Source organism: Panthera onca, chromosome A1 (genome assembly GCF_046562875.1).
Source record: "Panthera onca isolate mPanOnc1 chromosome A1, mPanOnc1 haplotype 2, whole genome shotgun sequence".
In the NCBI taxonomy this organism is placed as follows: domain Eukaryota; kingdom Metazoa; phylum Chordata; class Mammalia; order Carnivora; family Felidae; genus Panthera; species Panthera onca.
Window position 1 is genome coordinate 130,448,718 of NC_138339.1, and position 21,524 is coordinate 130,470,241.

The 21,524-nt window shown below is 35.9% G+C and overlaps 1 protein-coding gene across 2 annotated transcripts in view; it reads left to right on the top strand.

Annotated features, from left to right (window-relative positions):
- MEIKIN (meiotic kinetochore factor) overlaps window positions 1-21,524 on the top strand; it is a 79,237-nt gene that overhangs the window by 3,853 nt on the left and 53,860 nt on the right. For both annotated transcript variants that reach the window (XM_078451291.2, XM_078451289.2), the window contains exons 5-8: window positions 2,918-3,055; window positions 9,417-9,536; window positions 19,562-19,601; window positions 21,312-21,376. In XM_078451291.2, the coding sequence (XP_078307417.2) occupies window positions 2,918-3,055; window positions 9,417-9,536; window positions 19,562-19,601; window positions 21,312-21,376 (363 nt within the window). The remainder of the gene's footprint in view (window positions 1-2,917; window positions 3,056-9,416; window positions 9,537-19,561; window positions 19,602-21,311; window positions 21,377-21,524) is intronic.

Below are 21,524 nucleotides of genomic sequence, written 5' to 3' on the forward strand. Positions count from 1 at the left end.
GGTGCTTTTAAGATGACTAAGTAGAATGCCAAATAGGCAAGTTGGATATGGATGATTGCTGATAGAAATTTATGAGCCATCTACATATTGGTGTAATTGAAGTTATTTTTGAATACAAGAAAGGATGCCATCAGCACACCAGAAATACTGAGGAATTCTTAAAAGCAGATGAGATCAGATTGCTGAATATTTGAGAATATTTGAAGAGCAGAGAAAAACCACTACAGAGATAAGAGCTCTAGAGACATCCAAATAGTTGGTGAATAAATGCAAAAACAAAACAAAACAAAACAAAACAAAACAAAAAAAAAAAACCCTATAATAAAAAGGACCCTGAAGGAATTGTCAAGGTGATAGATTAAGCACTGCATTTTGCCACTATGTGACCTGCTTCCTCTGCCTCATCCTTTGCTTATTTTGGAAACATTGGCAGCTGACAATGCATGCTGCCAGGATAAACCCTGAGAACTACTCCTAAGGAAAGTGAACTGAGGGTTTAGTTCTTAAGTATCAATGCTGGGACTGGGGTGAGAAGCAGAAGAGAGTCTGTAGTAAATCCAGATTACCACAAGGATAGCAGAGGGAGAAAAAGGTAAAAGAGATAGATTATGCTTGTTAACCCCAGGATAAAGATGTAGTATGGCTCTCTGAAGTGGAAATTCTGATAAAGGAGCCTTCTAGTGTGTACACTAGCCAGACAATTAAAATAGTGCCCCATTTTACCTACAATACCTGAAACTGCAGGAGGACATCACCATGTAGAACATGGGTTCTCAGCATGTCTCATTACACTTCTAAGAAATCTCCAGAGCTAGGCTACTGTTTCAGAATTTATACACACTGCTGTAAAAATACATATTTTCAAGCAGAGATATGAACAGACAACTAGGAACACCCAAACCTTTGAATAAAACCAGTGACACAGAAGAGAGGCAACAAATCAAGCAAACAGAGTAACGCCTGAAGAACTAGAGAAAAACTAAATATCTCTTTAAAGACAAGAGGCCCCTGGATCCATAATATAACAGTCCTATTTTAAAAGATTAATGGTCCTTGGAAACTAAAAATATCATCAAATTTAAAAACTCAGTAATTGAGCCTAATATTGAAATGAATTCAGCTCAAAATCAACTTAGCTAGCTAGAAAATAGAATAGAGAAATATTTTCTAGAATATAGTGCAAAAGAGCAAGGGAGCTGCTCAACAAATGCTTTTCCTTACGTCTTTCTTCTTTGCCTGGTTAATTTCTACTTATTCTTCAAGAAAAAAAAAAATTTCCGGTGCTGTCTCTACTGGGAAGCCTCTCCTGACCCCTCTTCTTTGTATATGAGTTGTTTTTTCTTGGAAGTTCTGTGGCACTTTTTGTATACTTCTATCAGGACTTAAAACAGCAGTATAATTGCTTTTGTTACTCTTGGATCCAAAGCTGTTGAGAATAAGCACTACCTTTTATGTTCCTATCCCATATTTGGGACATCATATAATTTCAAATGCTTGTTGAATGAGTTTTATACTCTGTTTAGAGAAAATAAACTAACCATAATTCTTATTTTGTAAAATTGTAGTTTAAATACACAATAAATGTCCTTGGTTACTAGATTTATAAAGTTGATGTGTGAAAGATATAAGGAAATAGAAAATAGTCTCTAATTTACAACTGGTTGTATCCTTTTTTAAAATTTATTTATTTAAATTGAAGTTAGTTAACATACAGTGTAGTATCAGTTTCAGATGCAGAACCCAGTGATTGATCGCTTACATAGAACACCCGTTGCTTATCCCAACAAGTGCCCTCCTTAATTTCCATCACCCATTTAGCCCATTCACCCACCCTCCCCTCCAGCAACCCTCAGTTTGTTCTCTGTATTTAAGAGTGTCTTATGGTTTGCTTCCCTCTCTGTTTTTATCTTATTTTCCTTCCCTTCCCATATGTTCATTTGTTGTGTTTCTTAAATTCTACATAAGTGAAATCATATGCTATTTCTTTCTCTGATTGACTTATTTTACTTAGCATAATACACTCTAGTTCCATCCATGTTATTGCAAATGGCAAGATTTCATTCTTTTTGATCACCAAGTAGTATTCCATTATATATATATATATATATATATATATATATATATATATATATACATATATATATATATATATATATATATACACCCCACATCTTTTTTATCCATTCATCATTCAATGGACATTTGGGCTCTTTCCACAAAATGGTTATTGTTGATAGCACTGCTATAAACACGGGGGTGCATGTGCCCCTTTGAATCAGCATTTTTGTATCCTTTGGATAACCTAGTAGTGCAATTGCTGGATTGTAGGGTAGTTGTATTTTTAATTTTTTGAGGAACATCCATACTGTTTTCCAGAGTGGCTGCACCAGTTTGCATTCCCACCAACAGTGCAAAAGGGTTCCCTTTTCTCTGCATTCTCACCAACGTCTGTTATTTCCTGAGTTGTTAATTTTAGCCCTTCAGATAGGAGTGAGATGGCATCTCGTTGTGATTTGTATTTCTCTGGTGATGTAGGCTCATTGATTTTTAAATGGAATAACTAGAATTACCCTTTATTCTCAGCTTGTTAGTTTACAGTTAGTGAGTTACTTATATATAAAACTTGTATTTTGGGGTAAAAAATCACAATTGAAGCTAAGGAGCATAAGGAATAAATTATAAAACTTGGGAAAGCAATGGAAAAGATTATAATGCATTTTTCTACATAAAAAACAAGTCATTTTCTAAGGTTTAAGTTAAAGTGGTGTACAATTGTATGCTTTTTCAGTCATTTATATAAGTAATTTTACATTCTCTGTATAAAACTGCATGTATATTTCTACATATTTGAATTCTTAGGATTTTGAGTGTGTTTACTGTTGAAACATTTTACCTTTTTTGTTTGTTTATTCTACAGGACAAAGTTTGCAGCATGAAATTTCTAGTTCTCTTCTGAGCTATTCATTCACAGACTCTTACACAGAATACAAGAGTTTTGAAGAGAGTTTAAGTAGTTTCCCATCACCTGAGATCTTCAGAGGATCAGATTATTTAGGTGAGAAAACAATTTCAAACTTAAGCTGACCCACTATAGAAATTGTTCCTTTGTCCACAAATCCTCCAATGAATAATGTTCCTTTTGAGAAGGTGTGCTTGTCTTCCTCATTAAAACCTCCTGCCCTCGCTCACTATCCACCGTATTCCAGTCTCAGTCACATAGGACTGTACATCAAAAGCCACCAGATAAGAAAAGGATGAAGACATTAGGGGAATGACCCAGAAACAAGCCAATTTGCATTATAGTATCCCAGAGAAGCTCACAATTTGGATGCCCCAATACTTGTAAAAAGATATATCTGAAATGTAGAAGATGTGGTAACTACTGTCTTACTTAAATAGAGCGTGGAGATTTATTCTTTTGGGTATTTTGAAACTGAGGAACTCTGGAATGGAGGATACTCGGCACTGTTAATAGCAAGGATCATGGAATTTGAAATGCTGATCCCAATTACTCATTCCCCTGGAGTGGTATCATATGTTCACACCCTTGCCATATCCTTGTAGTGGTGGAATGAACTTTCTCCCTGTTTGGCTTTGGTACAGTAATGGAAATGTGACTTGCTTTGGGCAATAAGATATAAACAGATCTTTGAAATATGCTTAAATGGTTGGGCTTGTCCTCTTAAACTTTTAACATTATGAGATGAATATATCCTAATTAGCTTCTGCCTCTCCTGTGGGGACCCCAGAATGAGAGGTATGGGACAGAATAGTCCCAGACAACCTGCAGACTGCAGGGAGCTGCCCCATCTGATCAGCAGGTCTCTAATCTGAAGCATACCTGCCTGAGCCAACCAGTACACATGGGAATAAGAGTAAATGCTTTAATTTCATGCCAATGAGATTTGGGTGTTATTATACATAAAAGGCAACTGTCTCAGATACTGTACTGAATGAAGAAGAGGGGAAATTAAATGAAAATGTACATCTGAATTGTGAGACCTTCTCGACTAATGCCTGTTCCCATCCCAACCCAACATCCCATTTCTCTGCTCAGCTTCCAAAATACTAGCACCCAGACTTGAACTTTCTAGGCAGGAGAATGGAAGATTCTTTCCTAACAAATCTGAGCAGCCTTAAAGAAAGTACCTAAAGATACTGACCTCAGTACCCCTTCAGTGAAACTGACAAGAACACTCTGCACTGAAACCAACTCTGTGACAAGCCCAAACAAGGCCAGAGATTCCACTTAGCCTTTTAGGGCTCCCTCTTAAATAAGAGGAGAGCCAAGGATCATCAGTCTTCCTGAGGAAGTCTTCTAACAAAACACATAGTGATCAAAACAAAGGAAAATATATAGAGAGTGACATCAGCAAGATGTTGGAATAAGAAGCCCTGATCCATTCTTCCCCCATGGACACACCAATTCAACAGCAATACATGGACTTTTTCCCTTTGTGAGAAATCTGGAAACTGGTTAAAGGGACTCCTGCACCTCGGGCATGTATGAGACCAGCCATATCAAAGCCAACAGGAATTGGCAGGAAACCCCTAAGTCCCATCTTCTCCCTGGTTAGGGAAGAAAAGAACTGAACCATGCGTGAAATGTTGTAAATTTTCTGGGACCTTCCCAAAGGATTGGCTAGTCTCTTGCCTATCTCAGAGTGCTACCCAAGGGAATGACTTCTTTCTCAATTGTCTCAAAGTGCTGATGGGACCTGGTATATTCTAGATGCCTATTGGCCACTGACAACAAATAAGGTGTGTGAGGAAACCTTAAGAGACTCATAGAACACAATTAAACAGAGCAACTTTTAACTTTAAACTTTATAGGAGTCTCAGAGGGCGAAGAGATGAGGGAGGGAGAGAGGGAGAAAAAGAAAGAAGGGAGGGATAAGGGTAAAAGAAAGAAGACGAGAGAGGGAGGAATAGGGAGAAAGAGTAAGGGACTGAAGGGAGGGTGAGGGAAAAAGAAAGAGAGCCTGCCAGAAAGTTTATTCACAGAAATAATAGCTGCAAACTTACCCAATTTGGGGAAGGAAATGCACATGCAGACCTAGGAAGCCCAATGAATCTCAGATAAGGTAACCAAGTAAATCCACACAGGGACTCATAAATTATCAAAAGTCAAATTTTGACTTTTAATAATTTGACTGTTTAATAATTTTGACTTTTTTAATTTTGAAAGCAGTAGTAGAAAAGCAACTTGATATGTACACGGGAACCCCCATTAAACTATCATTGGGTTTCTCAGCAGAAACCTTGCAGTCCACAAAGGGTAGAATGATCTGTCAAAGTGGTGAAAGTAAAGAAACTGTCAACCAGCAAAACTATCAATAGAAACAAACAACATCAATGGAATATTGTTCAGCCATAATAAATGAAATTCTCCACTTGCAACAATATGGATAGAGCCAGAGAGTATAATGCTAAGCAAAATAAGTCAGAGAAAGTCAAATACCATGTGATTACACTCATAAGTGGAGTTTAAGAAACAAATCAAATGAACAAGGAGGGGGGAAAGATAAGTCAAGAAACAGACTCTTAACTATAGAGAAAAAACTGATAGTTACCAGAAGGCAGGTGGGTGAGGGATGGGTGAAATAGGTAATAGGAATTAAGGAGTATATTTGTCCTGATGAGCACCAGGTGGTTAAAATAAAAACTCAAATGAAGAGATAAGGAGTTTCTTAAAGGAAAGCTGAAGGAGTTAATCACCACTAGACTCACCTTACAAAAAAAATGGTAAAAGGAGTTCTTTAAGTTGAAATAAAGGACTCTAAACAGCAACACAAAAGCATATGAAAATATAAAACTTGCCAATAAGTATATAGATAAATATAAAATAATACTGTAACAGTGGTATTTAAATCTCTTTTAATTCTAATAATAAAGACTAAAGTATTAAAAATAAAATAAAAATATGTTAATGGATACACAACATAAAAAAAATGTAAACCATAACATCAGTAACACAAAATGTGTGTGAAGGGAGAAATAAAAGTATAGTTTTTGTATATAATCGAAGTTGCTATCTGATTAAAATAGATTGTTAAGACTATATTTTATATAAGCACCATGGTAACCACATTAAAAATGCCTATAGAAAATACACAAAAGAAAAATAGAAAGGAGTCAAAGCATATCAGTATAAAAATAATCAATGAAACACAAATGAAGATGGCAAGAGAGGAAAAGGGGTAAAAGAACGATAAGACAAAATAATTAACAAAATAGTAATATTCTTTCCCTATCAGTAATTACTTCAAATGTAACTGGTTTAAATTCCCCAATCAAAGGACACAGAGTGGCTGGATGGATTTTGAAAAACAAGGTCTATATGCTATCTACAAAAGACTCTACATTTCAGGACACACATAGGCTGAAAGTGGAGCAATAGGAAAAGATAATCCATATAAATGGTAACCAAAAGAAATCAGGAGTGGCTCTACTTATATCAGATAAAACATCCGTTAAGTCAAAAACTATCACAAGACACAAAGACATTATATAATGATGAAAGGGTCAATTAATCAGGAACATATAACAAATATAAAGAAATATGCACTCAACATCAAAGCACCTAACAGATAAACACTGACAGACCTGAGGGCAAAAATAGACATCCATACAGTAATGAAGACTTCATTACTCCCATTTTCAATAAATAGAAAAACCATACAGAAAATTGACACTTTTTTGAATTCAAAATATATTGCAAAACTACAGTAATTGTAACAGTATGGTACTGGCATAAAGATAGACATGTAGATGAATAGAATAGAGAGAAATGATTTTAAACAATGGTGGCAAGAATACACAGTGGGGAAAGAATAGTCTCTTCAACAAACAATGTTGGGAAAACTGGACTTCCATCGCTTCTTGGCCTTTTGTCTAAGATCAAGTGTGGGAAAACTAGACTTCCACCTACAAAAGGATGAAATAAGACCAATACCTTACATCATACAAAAAACCCAATTCAAAATGGATTAAAGACTTAAACATAAGACCAGAAACCATAAAACACATGGAAGAAAACATAGGGGAAAACCCTCATGATACTTAATGATTTCTTGGATGTAACACCAAAAGCACAGGCAACAAAAGCTAAGTTAGACAAGTGAGATTACATAAAACTAAAAACCTGCACAGCAAAATAAACAACAGAGTGAAAGGGCAACATACAAAAAGGGAGAAAATATTTGCAAAATACTTACCTGATAAAAGATTAATGTTAAAAAATATATAAGAAACTCCTATAACTTGGGGAAAAAAATGAACAAATAACCCCGTTACAAAATGGCCAAAGGACTTGAATAGACATTTCCCCAAAGAAGATATACTGATGGCCAACAAGTATATGAAAAGATGCCAATATCACTAATTACCAGGGATATGCAAATCAAAACCACAATGAAATGTCACCTGACCTGTTAGGATGATTATTATTAAAAAAAAAAAAGGGGGCGGGGGATCCTGGGTGGCTCAGTTGGTTAAGGATCCACCTTTGGCTCAGGTCATGATCTCACGGTTCATGAGTTCAAACCCCACGTCAGGCTCAGAGCCTGGAGCCTGCTTCAGATTCTGTCTCTCTCTCTCTGTCCCTCCCCCACTCATGATCTGTCTCTCTCTCAAAAATAAATAAACAAAAAAATAAGTGTTGACAATGATGTAGAGAAATTGGAACACTTGTGCATTGTTGTTTGGATTGTAAATGGTGCAACTGCTATGGGAAACAGTGTAGAGGTTCCTCAAAAAATTAAAAATAGAACTACCATGTGATTCACCAATCCTACTTGTGGATATTTATCCAAAGTAATTGCAATCAGGATCTTAAAGAGATGTTTGCGCCCCATATCTATTTCAGCATTATTCACAATAGCTAAATGTGGAAACCATCTATGTTTTCATTGATTTATGAATGGATAAAAGAAATATGGTATATGCAGATGATGGAATATTATTCAGCCTTAAAGGGAGGTCCTGCCATATGCAACAACCTGGATGAACCTTAAGAATGCTATGATAAGTAAAATAAGCCAGTAACAGAAAGATAAATACTGTATCATTCCACTTGCATGAGATATCTAAAATAGTCAAATTCATAGAATTAGAGAATAGAATGTTGGTTGCCCTGGCCTAGAATGAGATAGACATAGGAAGCTGCTATTCAACAGGTATTAAGTATCAGTTTTGTAGGATGAATAGGTTCCAGAGATCTGCTATACAACACTGTGATACGCTATACTGAACAATATTGTACACTTACAAATTTGAGAGGGTAGATTGATGTTAAGTGTTCCTACCACAATAAAATTAAAAATTAAAAATTAAGAAAAGGAACCAAGCAGAAATAGAAACACAAGGAGAAAAAAATATATTGAAAAAATAGTCTCACTGACATAAAATGTATATTGTGTTCATTAAATAAGAATAGGGTGCTATGAAAAAGGGAATATTCAGATCATGAATGCAATAGCAGAGAGAAATATAGAAGGATTAGAAACTAGGGTTGAGGAGAAAAAAAAGGAAAATAAAGATGAAAGGTTGCTACTCAACAGAGATAAGTTAGTGGAGGAGTATATGATATCCAATATCAAATGAAAGCAGTTTCAGACAAAGATGGTGAAAGAAACAAGAGGAAAATTACCAATGTTATAATTCAAGAACAGTTTCCTAGCATTAAAGAATATGATTTCTGTGTTAAAAGGGTCACACTGTGGCTACCACAATAGATGAAAAACACCAAGATGAAGCATTGTGAAACTTTAGAACACTAGAAATGGAATGAAAAGAATGAATTTATAGAACGTGGTGTAAAGTTTGGGATTAAATAGATGAAAAATACAGAGAAAACTAAACTAACAAAAAAGACTGACTCCAGGGGGTAGAAATGATTGTTATGGTGTACAAGAGTAAATAGCATTTTTATGGCAATTTATTATTATAATGTCTATACCGAATATTGATCTAACTAAATATGTAATATAATATCAGGATAATGGGAAGTGTGGAAAAGGTGGGGACAGGGATGTAAGAGAGAATAACCTCATTCTTGCGTAGTGGGAAGTTAATGGAAAGTTTAAAACTGACATCAAGTAATACTAGCATGTTATTTAATAGGTATAATTTATACATAAAATATTAAAAGGAACCTCGTAGGTATGCTGTCTGTCTCTTATGTCAGTAATGTTTATGGGGCAAAAATCCATGAAAGAAAGTAGATTACAGTACTGAAATAGGCCAAAGAATATTTACTATTCTGATGCCATCAAGACTTGTCTTTTTTCTCTGTCTTACCCAAATCTTTAATTGCCACAGCTTAGTATGGCTGGGACCTTTGGAGTTGGGGGAGGTAACCTACTAGTTGTGTGCTGTTGTTCAAAGTTGTGTGCCATTTCTGCCTGCTGTTTTAGATTGGAAATGTCCCAGGTTGGAAGAACATACGCAATGCAAGAATTCCACTCTTCTGGATACCAGTAAAGCAATAGCAATAGAGAAGGTACCACAGTTTTCAGACCTCTCTGCAATTTTAGGTGAGTTTTCACATTCTTTTTTCTTATGTCACAGAGGAAAACCCTCATCTATATCAGAAAAACAAAGTAATTTTTTGAATGATTTATAGCTAAGTTTATCAATTAGCATAATCTTTGGCTACAAATAACATAGGGGTCTCCTGTTTTATAACTTTTATTTTGAAGTAATTTTAGACTTGCAAAAAAGTTGCAAAAATAGAGAATTCCCATATACATCTCACCCAGCTTTCCCTAATGCTGTCTTATATAACATTAGTACAATGATCAGAATCAGAAAATTAACACTGGCATAAAACTACTAATTAAACCTTATTTGCATTTCACCAGTTTTTCCACCAATCTCTTTTCTTGTGTTTCAGGATCAAACATTGCATCTGATTGTTACTTCTTCCTTAGTCTGTAACAGTTTCTCATCTTTGTTTGTTTTTCATAATTTTGGTACTTTTGAAGATTACTCATCAGTTATTTTATAGAACGTCCCTCACTTTTGAATTTGTCTAATGTTTTCTTATGATTAGAATGAGCTTATACAATGTTTTAAAGAACACTGAAGAAATGATGTTATGCCTTTTTCAGTACATTGTATTAAATTCTTGATGTCAGTATATCATATTACTGGTGATACTAAACTTCATCACTTGATTAAGGTGGTGGCTGTGGTTTTCTGAATAGTTAAGTTACTAGTTTGCCTTTGTGGTTAATAAATATCCAGAGAAGATAGTTTGAGACTTATAAATCCTGTTTCTCCTCAAATTTTCATTCACTGATATTAGTATTCATCAGAGGAACTTGACTATAACAGTTATTATGCTGGTGTTTGTTTAATGGTGATTTTCTATTTTTTGCTTCCCTGCTACATTCACTAATTGAAATTCTACTGTAAAAGAATTGTATCTTTTCTGCTGTTTATTTATTCAGTTGATTATAGCAGTATTAACTCATGAATATTTATTTTATGTGTTAAAATACAATATTTTATTTACTTATTTATATAATTCAAGCATACACAAAGTTATATAGGTTATATATATTTCAGTGCATTTTGTTAATCACTTGGAGTATAGTTAGACTCATTTGCTAGTGTCAGATTCAATTTTTGGTTTTCCATCCTGATTTGTTTCTTTATTTGGGGAGAAGGGGCTATGTGAAGGTATGTGAAACATTGCTATGGTTCTAAGAGTCAAAGCTATAAAATATTTATATGTTCTCAGGAAAGCATCACTTCTCCTTCCTGCTACCCTGATCCTATTCCCCTCTTCTTTCTACCCCTTTCCCACCCAACCCTTATGGTTTATCTTTCTTGTATTTCTTTTGTATGTATTTTCTTATGTCCTCTTCTTTATTTCCTTTTTTTTTTTTTTTTGAGTGTTTCATTTATTTTCGAGAGAAAGAGCACAAGCAGGGGAGGGGCAGAGAGAAGTGGGGGACAGAGGATCCAGAGTGGGCTCTGCACTGACAACAGCTAGCCCAATGTAGGGCTTGAACTCACAAAACGTGAGATCATGATCTGAGCCAAAATCTGATATTCACCCAACTGAGCCACCCAGGTGCCCTATATCCTCTTCTTTCGTGCATGAAGGTTAGCATATTTATATATACTTTTTTATTTTGTTTTTTTCCACATATTGTATGTATTAGAAATCACTCCAGCTAGTTTTAAGGAGCTCTTCCTCATGTTTTTTCAATAGCTGCATGGTACTCCACTGTATGGATGTATTTTTGTTTATTTAAGTACTCTCCTATGAATTAGATATCTAGGGTTTCCCCCCAGTATTTTGCCACTACAAACAGTGTGTAAATGAATAAACTTATTCCATCAATAATATGAAAATATATTATCATATCGTAAAGATAGATTTTCAGAAGTAGGATGCTGGGTCATAAGGTAAGTGGATATATAGTTTTGTTGCATATTGCCAGATTTTCCTCCAGAAAGATTATACCAGTTTGCATTCCCATCAACATATTCTCATATCCTGTTTCCTCATACCCTCACCAACAAAGTATATTGTCATATTTAAAAATTTTTGCTACTCTAATAGTGAGAAATGGTATCTCAGTGTTATTTTAGTTTGCATTTCCCTAACTGTATGTGAGCTTAAATATTTTTCATATGTTTGAAGGCTATTTTTATTTTCTGTGTGTGTGTGTGTGTGTGTGTGTATGTGTGTGTGCGCGCATGTATGTGTAAATTTTCTTTTCATGCCTTTTCCCCATTTTTTTACCTGTTTTTTTATTCTTTACCCTCCATTTCTTTTTTTTTAAATTTTTTTAATTTTTACTTAGTTTTAAGAGAGAGAGGGACAGAGTGGAAGCTGGGGAGGAACAGAGAGAGAGGGAGACACAAATCCGAAGCAGGCTCCAGGCTCCAAGCCGTCAGCACAGAGCCTGACGTGGGGCTTGAACTCACGAACCTCAAGTTCATGACCTGAGCCAAAGTCAGACGCTTAACCGACTGAGCCACCCAGGTACCCCTACCCTCCATTTCTAAGTACATTAGCTATTAAGAATTTTAGCCTTTTCCTAAATGCTCCAATCAAAAGACATAGGGTGGTAGAGTGGATTAAAAAACAAGACATATCTATGTGCTGCCTACAAGAGACTCATCTCAGCCATAACGACACATACAGACTGAAATGAAGGGATGGAAAAACATTTACCATGCTTATGGAAATTAAAAAAAACTCCAGGGTAGCAACACTTATATCAGACAAAAAGACTTTTTAAAACAAAGACTGTAATAAGAGACAAAGAAAAGCATTGCATATTATAAAGGGATCAACCCAATGAGACAATAACAGTTGTATATATCTATGCACCCAATATTGGAGCACCTAAATACATAAAGCAAATATTAATGGACATAAAGAGAGAAACTGATGGTAATACAATAATAATAGGGGACTTTAACACCCCACTTAGATTAATGGACAGATCATCCAGGTAGCAAATCAATAAGGAAACAGTGTCAGAGTTCCTGGGTAGTTCAGTTGGTTAAGTGTCCGACTTTGGCTCGGGTCATGATCTCATGGTTTGTGTGTTGGAGCCTGGGATTAGGGTCTCTGCTGTCATCACAGAGCCAGCTTTGGATTCTTGGTCTGTCTCTCTGCCCCTCCCTGACCCTTACATGTTCTCTCTCTCTCTCTCTCTCTCTCTCTCTCCCTCTCCCTTTCTCTCTCTCAAAAATAAATAAACATTAAAAAATATATATAAGGAGGGATGCCTGGGTGGCTCATTCGGTTGAGTGTCCAACTTTGGCTGAGGTCATAATCTTGTAGTTCATGAGTTTGAACCCTGTCAGCTGTGCTGACAGCTCAGAGCCTGGATTTTGTTTCGGATTCTGTGTCTCCCTCTCTGTCTGTGCCTTCCCCACTCATGCTCTCTCTCAGAAATAAATTTGAAAAAAAATTGAAAAAAATATATATATAAGGAAACAGTGTCTTTGAATGACACATTACCCCAGATGGTATGACAGATATATACAAAACATTTCATCCAAACAACAGAATGTACATTCTTTTCAAGGGCATGTGGAAAATTCTTTAGAATAGATTGAATGTTAGGCCAGAAAGCAAGTCTGAATAAATTTAAGAAGATTGAATTTATACTATGCATCTTTTCTTCCCACAGCAGTATAAAACTGGAAGTGAATCATAAGAAAAAAAACTGGAAAAAGCACAAACATGGGGAGGCTAAACAACATAATAATAAACAACTAATGGGTCAACATATAAATCAAAGGGGAAATCAAAAATTACATGGAGACACAAGAAAATGAAAATGTAATGGTCCAAAACATTTAAGACACATAAAAAGCAATTCTAAGAGAGAAATATATAATGATACAGGCCTACCTGAAGAAACAAGAAAAAGCTCAAATAAATTATCTATTTATTTATAATTATATATCTGTTTATAAACCGGGGCACTTGGGTGGCTCGGTTGAGCATCCAACTCTTGATTTCAGCTCAGGTCACAATCTCCTGGTTCATGGGGTTGAGTCCTGCCTGGGCCTCTGCACTGACAGCACAGAGCCTGCTTGGGATTCTCTCTATCATTCTCTTTCTACCCCTCCCCCACTCGTGTGTGCTTGCTCGCTCTCCCTCTCTCTCTCTCTCAAAATAAATAAACATTAAAAAAAATTATCTAACCTTAAACCGAAAAGAAATAGAAAAAAGAACAAACAAAGCCCGATGTGAGTAGAAAGAAGGAAATAATAAAGTTTAGAGCAGAAATAAATGACGTAGAAACTAAAACAAAAACAAAAACCAATAGAACAGTTCAACAAAAGCAGGAGCTGGTTCTTTGAAAACAAATAAAATTGATAAGTCCTTAGGGGCGCCTGGGTGGCTCAGTCGGTTAGGCGTCCGACTTCGGCTCGGGTCATGACCTCACAGTCCGTGGGTTTGAGCCCCGCATCGGGCTCTGTGCTGACGGCTCAGAGCCTGGAGCCCATTTCGGATTCTGTGTCTCCCTCTCTCTGCCCCTCCCCTGTTCATGCTCTGTCTCTCTCTGTCTCAAAAATAAATAAACGTTAAAAAAAATAAAAAAAAAATTGATAAGTCCTTAGGCAGACTCTTCAAGACAAAAAGAGAAATGACCCAAATAAGTAAAACCAGAAATGAAAGAGGACAAGTAACAACTGGCACCACATAAATATAAGATTGTAAGAGTAGTTTGAAAAATTATATGCCAAAAAATTGGACATCCTAGAAGAAATGGATAAATTTCTAGAAACACACAATCTAACAGACTGAATTAGGAAGAAATAGAAAATCTTAAAGAAACCATTGGTAATAACAAAATTGAATTAGTACACAAAAGACTACCAAAAAATAAAAGTCTAGGACTAGATGGATTCACAGGTGAATTCTAAAAAACATTTAAAGAAGAGTTAATGCTTATTCTTCTCAAACAATTCCAAAAAAATAGGAGAGAGAGGAAGGAAAGCTTCCAAACTCATTCCATAAGGCCAGCATTACCATGATACCAAAACCAGACAAATACACCAATACAGAGAGACAGAGAGAAAGAGAGAGAGAGAGAGAAAAGAAAACTACAGTTCAAAATCCCTGATGAACATAGATTTAAAAATCCTCAATAAAATAGTATCAAACCACATTCAACAATACATTAAAAGGATCATTCACCACTACCAAGTGGGATTTATTCTGGGGACGCAAGGGTGGTTCAATATCACAATCAACAGGATACTCCACATCAACAAAATGAAGGATAAAAATCATGATTATCTCAGTAGATGCAGAAAAAGCATTTGACAAAATTTAACATCCATTCATGATTAAAAAAAAAAAAAAACTTTCCCTAATGTGACTTTAGAGAGAACATACCTCAACATAATAAAGGCCATCTATGAAAGAAAAAAAAAGCACAGTTAATATCATACTGTATGGTTAAAACCTGAGAGCTTTTCCTCTAAGATCAGGAACAAGATAAGGATGTCCTGTCTTACTACTTTTCTAACACTACAGCATAGTGCTAGACATTCTAGCCACAGCAGTCAGACAAGAAAAAGAAATGAGACATCCATATTGATAAGGAAGAAATTAAGCTATCATTGTTTGCAGATGACATGATACTGTACACGGAAGACCCTAAAGACTTTACCAAAAAACTATTAGAAGTAATAAATAAACTCAGTAAAGTTTTAGGATACAAAATTAATATCCAGAAATTGATAGCATTTGTGTGCACTGATAACACAGTAGCTGAAAGAGAAATTAAGAAAACAACTCCATGTGTAATTGCACAAAAAATAATAAAATACGTAGGAATAAACTTAACCAGGGGGGTGAAAGACCTGTATTCTGAGGACTGTAAAACACTGATGAAAGAAATTGAAGAGAAATGAGAAGGTATTTCGTGCTCATGAATTGGAAGAATTAATATTGTTAATATGTCCATACTACCCCAAACAATCTGAAGATTCAGTGCAATCCCTATCAAAATACCAATAGCATTTTTCACAGAATTAGAACAAATAAGTCTAAAATTTGTTTGGAACCACAGAAGAGCCCAAATATCCAAAGCAATATTGAGAAATAGTAAAGCTGGAGACGTCACACTTCCAGATGTCAAGATATATTACAAGCTGTAGTCAAAATAGCATGGTTCTGGCACAAAAATAAACACATAGATCAATGGAACAGAATAGAGAGCCTGGAAATAAACCCATGCTTATATGGTCAATTAATCTGTGACAACGCAAGAAGATACAATGGGGAAAAGACTGCCTCTTTAATAAATGGTACTGGGAAAATTGGATAGCTACATGCAAAAAAATGAAAGTGGACCACTTTCTTATACCATACACAAACTCAAAATGGATTAAAGGCCTAAATGTGAGGCCTGAAATCATAAAAATCCTATGAGAGAACATAGGCAGTACTTTTTCTTACATCAGCCATAATGACATTTTTTTCTAGATATGTCTCTTTGTATGGCTTCAGCTCAGGTCACGATCTCACGGCTTTGTGTGTTCGAGCCCTGCATCCGGCTCTGCACTGGTGGTGCAGAGCCTGCTTGGGATTCTCTGTCTCTCCTTCTCCCTCTGCCCCTCCCCTATTTGAACTGTCTCTCTCAAATAAATAAAAACTTAAAAAAAGAAACTTTAAAAAAATGGGCAGAGTACCTGAATAGACATGTTTCCAAAGAAGACATGCAGATGGCCAACAGCCATGAAAAGATGCTTCCATCATTAATCACCAGGAAACTGCAAATCAAAACCACAATGAGATACCACCTCACACCTGTCAGAATGGCTAAAATAAAAAGACAAGAAAAAGGAAGTGTTGATAAGGATGTGGAGAAAAAGGAACCCTCATGCACTGTTGGTAGGAATGTGAATTGGCACAGCCACTGTGGAAAACAGTATGGATGTTCCTCAAAACATTAAAAGTCAAAATACTATATGATTCAGTAATCCCACTACTGGATATTTACCCAAAGAAAACAAAAACACTAATTTGAAAATTTATTGTAGTATTATTTGTAATAGCCAAGGTATGGAAGTGGTCTAAATGTACACTGATGAACAAATGGATGAGGAAGATATGGTACACACACACACACACACACACACACACACACACATGCACGCACGCTATTACACAGCCATAAAAGGTTAAGATCTTGCCATTTGCAACTACATGAATGCACCTAGAGGGCATTATGGTAAGTGAAATAAGTGAGAATGAGAAAGACAAATACCATATGATTTCACATGTGTGGAATCTAAAAAACAAAACAAATTAAAAAACAAAAAACAGAATCAGACCTGTAAATACAGAGAACAAACTAATGGTTCCCACAGGGAAGGGGAATGGGAGTGTGGGCAAAATGGGTTAAGGGGAGAGGGGATAAGAGACTTGGAGTTTTGGAATGAATAAGTCACAGGAATAAAAGTCACAGCATAGGGAATGTAGTCTGTGGTATTATAATAGCATCTTATGGTGACAAGTTAGCTACACTTGTGGTGAGCATAATATAATATTTAGAGAAGTTAATTCATTAGGTAGTACACATGAAACTAATATAATGTGTTTCATCTATACCTAAAAAAAATTTTTGTAAAGAATATTAGGGGCTCCTGGGTAGCTCAGTTGGTTAAGCATCCAACTTCGGCTCAGGTCATGATCTCACGGTTCATGGGTTCAAGCCCCGCATCAGGCTTTGTGCTGACAGCTCAGAACCTGAAGCCTACTTCGGATTCTGTGTCTCCCTCTCTCTCTGCCCCTCCCCCCACTTATGCTCTGTCTCTCAAAAATAAATAAACATTGGAAAAAAAAAGAATATTAGTCTTTTGTCTGTGGCTTATATTGTGAATATTTCCCCAAGTTTGTCAGTTGTCTTTTTGTGTATGTTGTTTTTGTCATGCAAAAAAGGCTTGTTTATACTAGATTTACTTCTCTTCCCAGGCCAGAGTTAGTGTAGCATCTCACTAATAGCATTAAGATCTTATACTCTTTCTATCTTTCTACTACCAAGTGTGTTGGCTTGTTACCCCATAGTTGTAGGATGGTTGCTAAGCCTTTAGGCATCACAACAGTGTTCCAGGGAAAAAGAATTAGAAAAGGCAGTACTAGCCACATACATCTCTTTTTATCAGAAAAACAAAAGCTTTCCAATTAATTTCCCAGCAGACTAGGTCTATTGGCCAGGACTGAGTCCTGTATCTCCTGACTACTTGGAAGTCTTCTTTGATAAAGTTTATAAAAACCCAAGTATTTTATTCTTCTAGCCTCTATAGTGGTAGAAAGGGGAAAATGTATAAAAATAGAGAGGGGGAATAGCAATGGATGTTGTCAGCTCATCTATCAGAGCCTCACAAAAAGGAGGGATAAATAATATCAAAGAATTAAGCATTGGTTATGGGGTCCCTTATGGGAGAGTTGGTATCTATCTGGATGGCAGTATTTCTGACAGTTTGAAAACCTTGTGTTATGTTTACTTTGGCAACTCCTTTGCTGATATAAAGTGCCCAAAGAAGCAGCCTGTCTCTTTAACAAATGTTTCAGTTAACTTCTTTGTCCACTGTAAGTGATGACAAAAAAGAAAAAGAAAGAAGGAAAGAAAGAAAGAAAAATTAAAAAAAAAATCAATCCTACCTCAAACTTTATTAGGTTAAAAAATGAAATTATTACCACATATACCTGAAAAATCTAGCAGTATATCATATGCAATTACAACTTGATCCAGGCTTTCTTTTTTTAAAAAAATTATTTTTAATGCTTTTATTTATTTTTGAGAGAGAGAGACAGAGTGCCAGCAGAGGAGGGGCAGAGAGAGAGGGAGACACAGAATCTGAAGCAGGCTCCAGGCCCTGAGTTGCCAGCACAGAGCCTGACGTGGGGCTCAAACCCACAAACTGTGGTTTGACCTGAGACAAAGTTGGATGATTAACCAACTGAACCACCCAGGAACCCTAATTCAGGCTTTCAAATGGTATCAGTAGGACCCAATTCCTTTCCATCTCTCAGCTCACGGCACTAATGTGCAAACTGAACTCTCAGCTAACCTCCCTTCATATAGTAGCTCTTGTTAGGTCCAGGCTTATATACTCACAGCCTCAAATCCAGTGAACAAAAGTGCTTCTCTTTCCCAGTGATTTGAACAAAAGTCCTGGTCTTATACCTTGGCTTAAATTATTTCATATGCTTATCTTTGAACAGTCACTTTGGGCAGAGAGATGCAGGGCTGCCATTGTACTGAGTCACAGGCCCTGTCTTGATTATCACAAGGAAAAGCAAGAGACTATCATCAGCAAAAGCAGAAAGTAGATGCTGTTCACTGTAGTCCTTTATATTTTGGGAACCTCCCTTTCAGAGAAATACTTCTAAATGATTAGTAGGCATCATTCACTTCACTTTTACTAAACTGTAAAATTCTAATTAAATGTAAGCAGAGTTCTGCAGCTTATTAGGGTCATATTCTTCAGAAGACTACTCCCGCAGTTCTTTATGTACCTAGTAATATAGAGTGCCTAGACAGCAAAATATTGACTGGTAGGCATTGTCTTGACTAATAAGTCTACTAATATGTGTATCTATATTTGTACTGGATTAAGAACCATGATATCTGAGTTTAAGTTCCAGGTAGGTAGCTGTTAGTTTTATCACTTGACCAGTTATTTTGTATATGTATTGTGGAAATAGTAAATTGTTTTATTTACCTTGTGGGACTGTTGTAAGAATCAAGTAGATAAAAGATTGGAAAGGACTTCAAAAATTGTAACTAACTATCCAAATACAGGCAGATGGATTCCTGCATCTCATAAAATTTCCTAACAATTTTGTTTTCTTTTGGTATTTTGAAAATACTTCTATATAATTTAAGTGGCAGATAAAAACAATACAAAACAATAAAATCATAAAAATAAACTGCACTATCACCATGTATTTTAGAGAAAATATTTACTTTTAGCTAGAGTAATTTTGGCCTCTGGTCTGTGCTTGAATTATCTTTCTAATAGATTGGTGTTTTGTTTTGTTTTTTTCCTTTCCTAGGTCCCTCTTCAGAAGACTATCAGAAATGCCATAGAGAAATGTAAGAACTAATATTTTATTTTAAAGTTGTCGAGCTTTTGAAAACCCTGTGTTATAATAGTTATATAGCTGGAATGATTATTAGCCCACAAATTTAGGTATTCATTTATTCAGTGTTTGTTGAGGAATCATTATGTGCCAGAAGTATTCTTACAGGTAGAGATACATTGTAATTAATGAAATAGATTAAAAACAAAATCTCTGTCCTCAAGTCCACATTCTACTTGGATGAGATAGACAATAAGTGAATGAACAAATTCATTCTGTTCTATACGGTAATGAATGCTATGGATAAAAAGCAAGATGGGGGCTAGAGAGTATTGGAAGGAAGGTTCACTATTTTAAGTAGTGTGGTGAGAGAAGTCATAAATGAAATTTGAGCAGAGACATAAAGAAGGAAACAGAGAAAGACATGTAATTCACAGGAGAAAAGAGGATTCCAGGTGGAGGGAATAGCTGAAGCAAGGCTCTGAGCCAGGAAGGCCTGGGCTCCTGGAATGGAGTGTGGGAGAAGGAAAAAGAAGATGAAATGAGAGAAAAAGCCATATCATATAAGGCATGGTAGCTGAATGTAAGTGGATTGGAAAGCCTTTGAAAGGGTTAGAAGGGTAACATGATACAGCTTAGGTTTTAAAAGAATCACCCTGGCTACTGTGTTGTGAATAGATTATGAAGAGACAATTATAGTTATAGTGAGATATAGTTAGGAGACTATTGTCCTAATCTAGGCAAGAGATATTGGACCAGAGTGTTAAGAGTATAGGTAAGAACTAGCTTTTGGAACCAAATCCAAAGGATTTTGGATATATTTTGAAAGCAGAACTAACAGGGTGGTCTGTTATTCATTGATGGAATGAATGGTGGAGTATGAAAGTAGTCAAGGCTGACTCCGCACTTTTGGCTTAAGCAACTAGAAGATGGGAGAGACTGAGGAGAAACATTACTGAGCAAAGATCAAGACCTTGGTTTGTGGCATGTAGACTGAGGGTAAGGCGTGTGTGAGAGCGACAGTATCTAAATTCAAGGAGGTGGTCACAGTCTGGGGGTGGTGTCATTTCTAAAATAGAAAAGGACATTAATTTTTAAGAAGTATTATCTTTCCTGTTACTTGAGATTCTTACCTCAAGAATCCTAGGAAACAAGATTGCCATTCTGTTTTGCATAAATGAGGGAACCAAGAATCAGGACAGGTTAAGTAACTTTTCCAAGGCCAGTAGCAAAACTGGCCTTTAAACTCAGGTCTTTCTGATTCTAAACATTCTACCTTGTCCTCCATATGTATTGTCTCACACTGAAAAGTATATAAATGTATTACCTTTTATTAAACTATTTGTTCATATAGATATGGTAACATTTTCTTAACCAGTTGTGTTCTTTCTACAGATATTTTATAGTATACAAATGTTATTATTGTAGGGACGCCTGGGTGGCTCAGTCATTTGAGCGTCCCGACTTCGGCTCAGGTCATGATCTCACAGCTTGTGAGTTCGAGCCCTGCGTCGGGCTCTGTGCTGACAGCTCAGAGCCTAGAACCTGCTTCGGATTCTGTGTCTCCCTCTCTCTCTGCCCCTAACCCACACGCATTCTGTCTCTGTCTCTCTCAAAAATAAACATTAAAAAAATTTTTAATGTTATTATTGTAAAGATTATTTGAGGATTCTCTACAGTTACTGAAAAATTGAGACTAATCATTAATTTGTTCCTATTATAGAGTGATGACATTAACTGACCAAAATATTTCTCAGAGACCAAAGAGTACTTTCCATTCAGAATCAGGTAATAAACAGTGAAACTAATCATTTTCATAATTCTGTATTTCTTTATTTTTGTGATAATGCAGTATATTTTTAGAAAATTGGTAGCCCAGGAAACTGAGTGCTTTTTAGCTTGGTTATATTTTTAAAAATGAAGATATGTGAAGTTA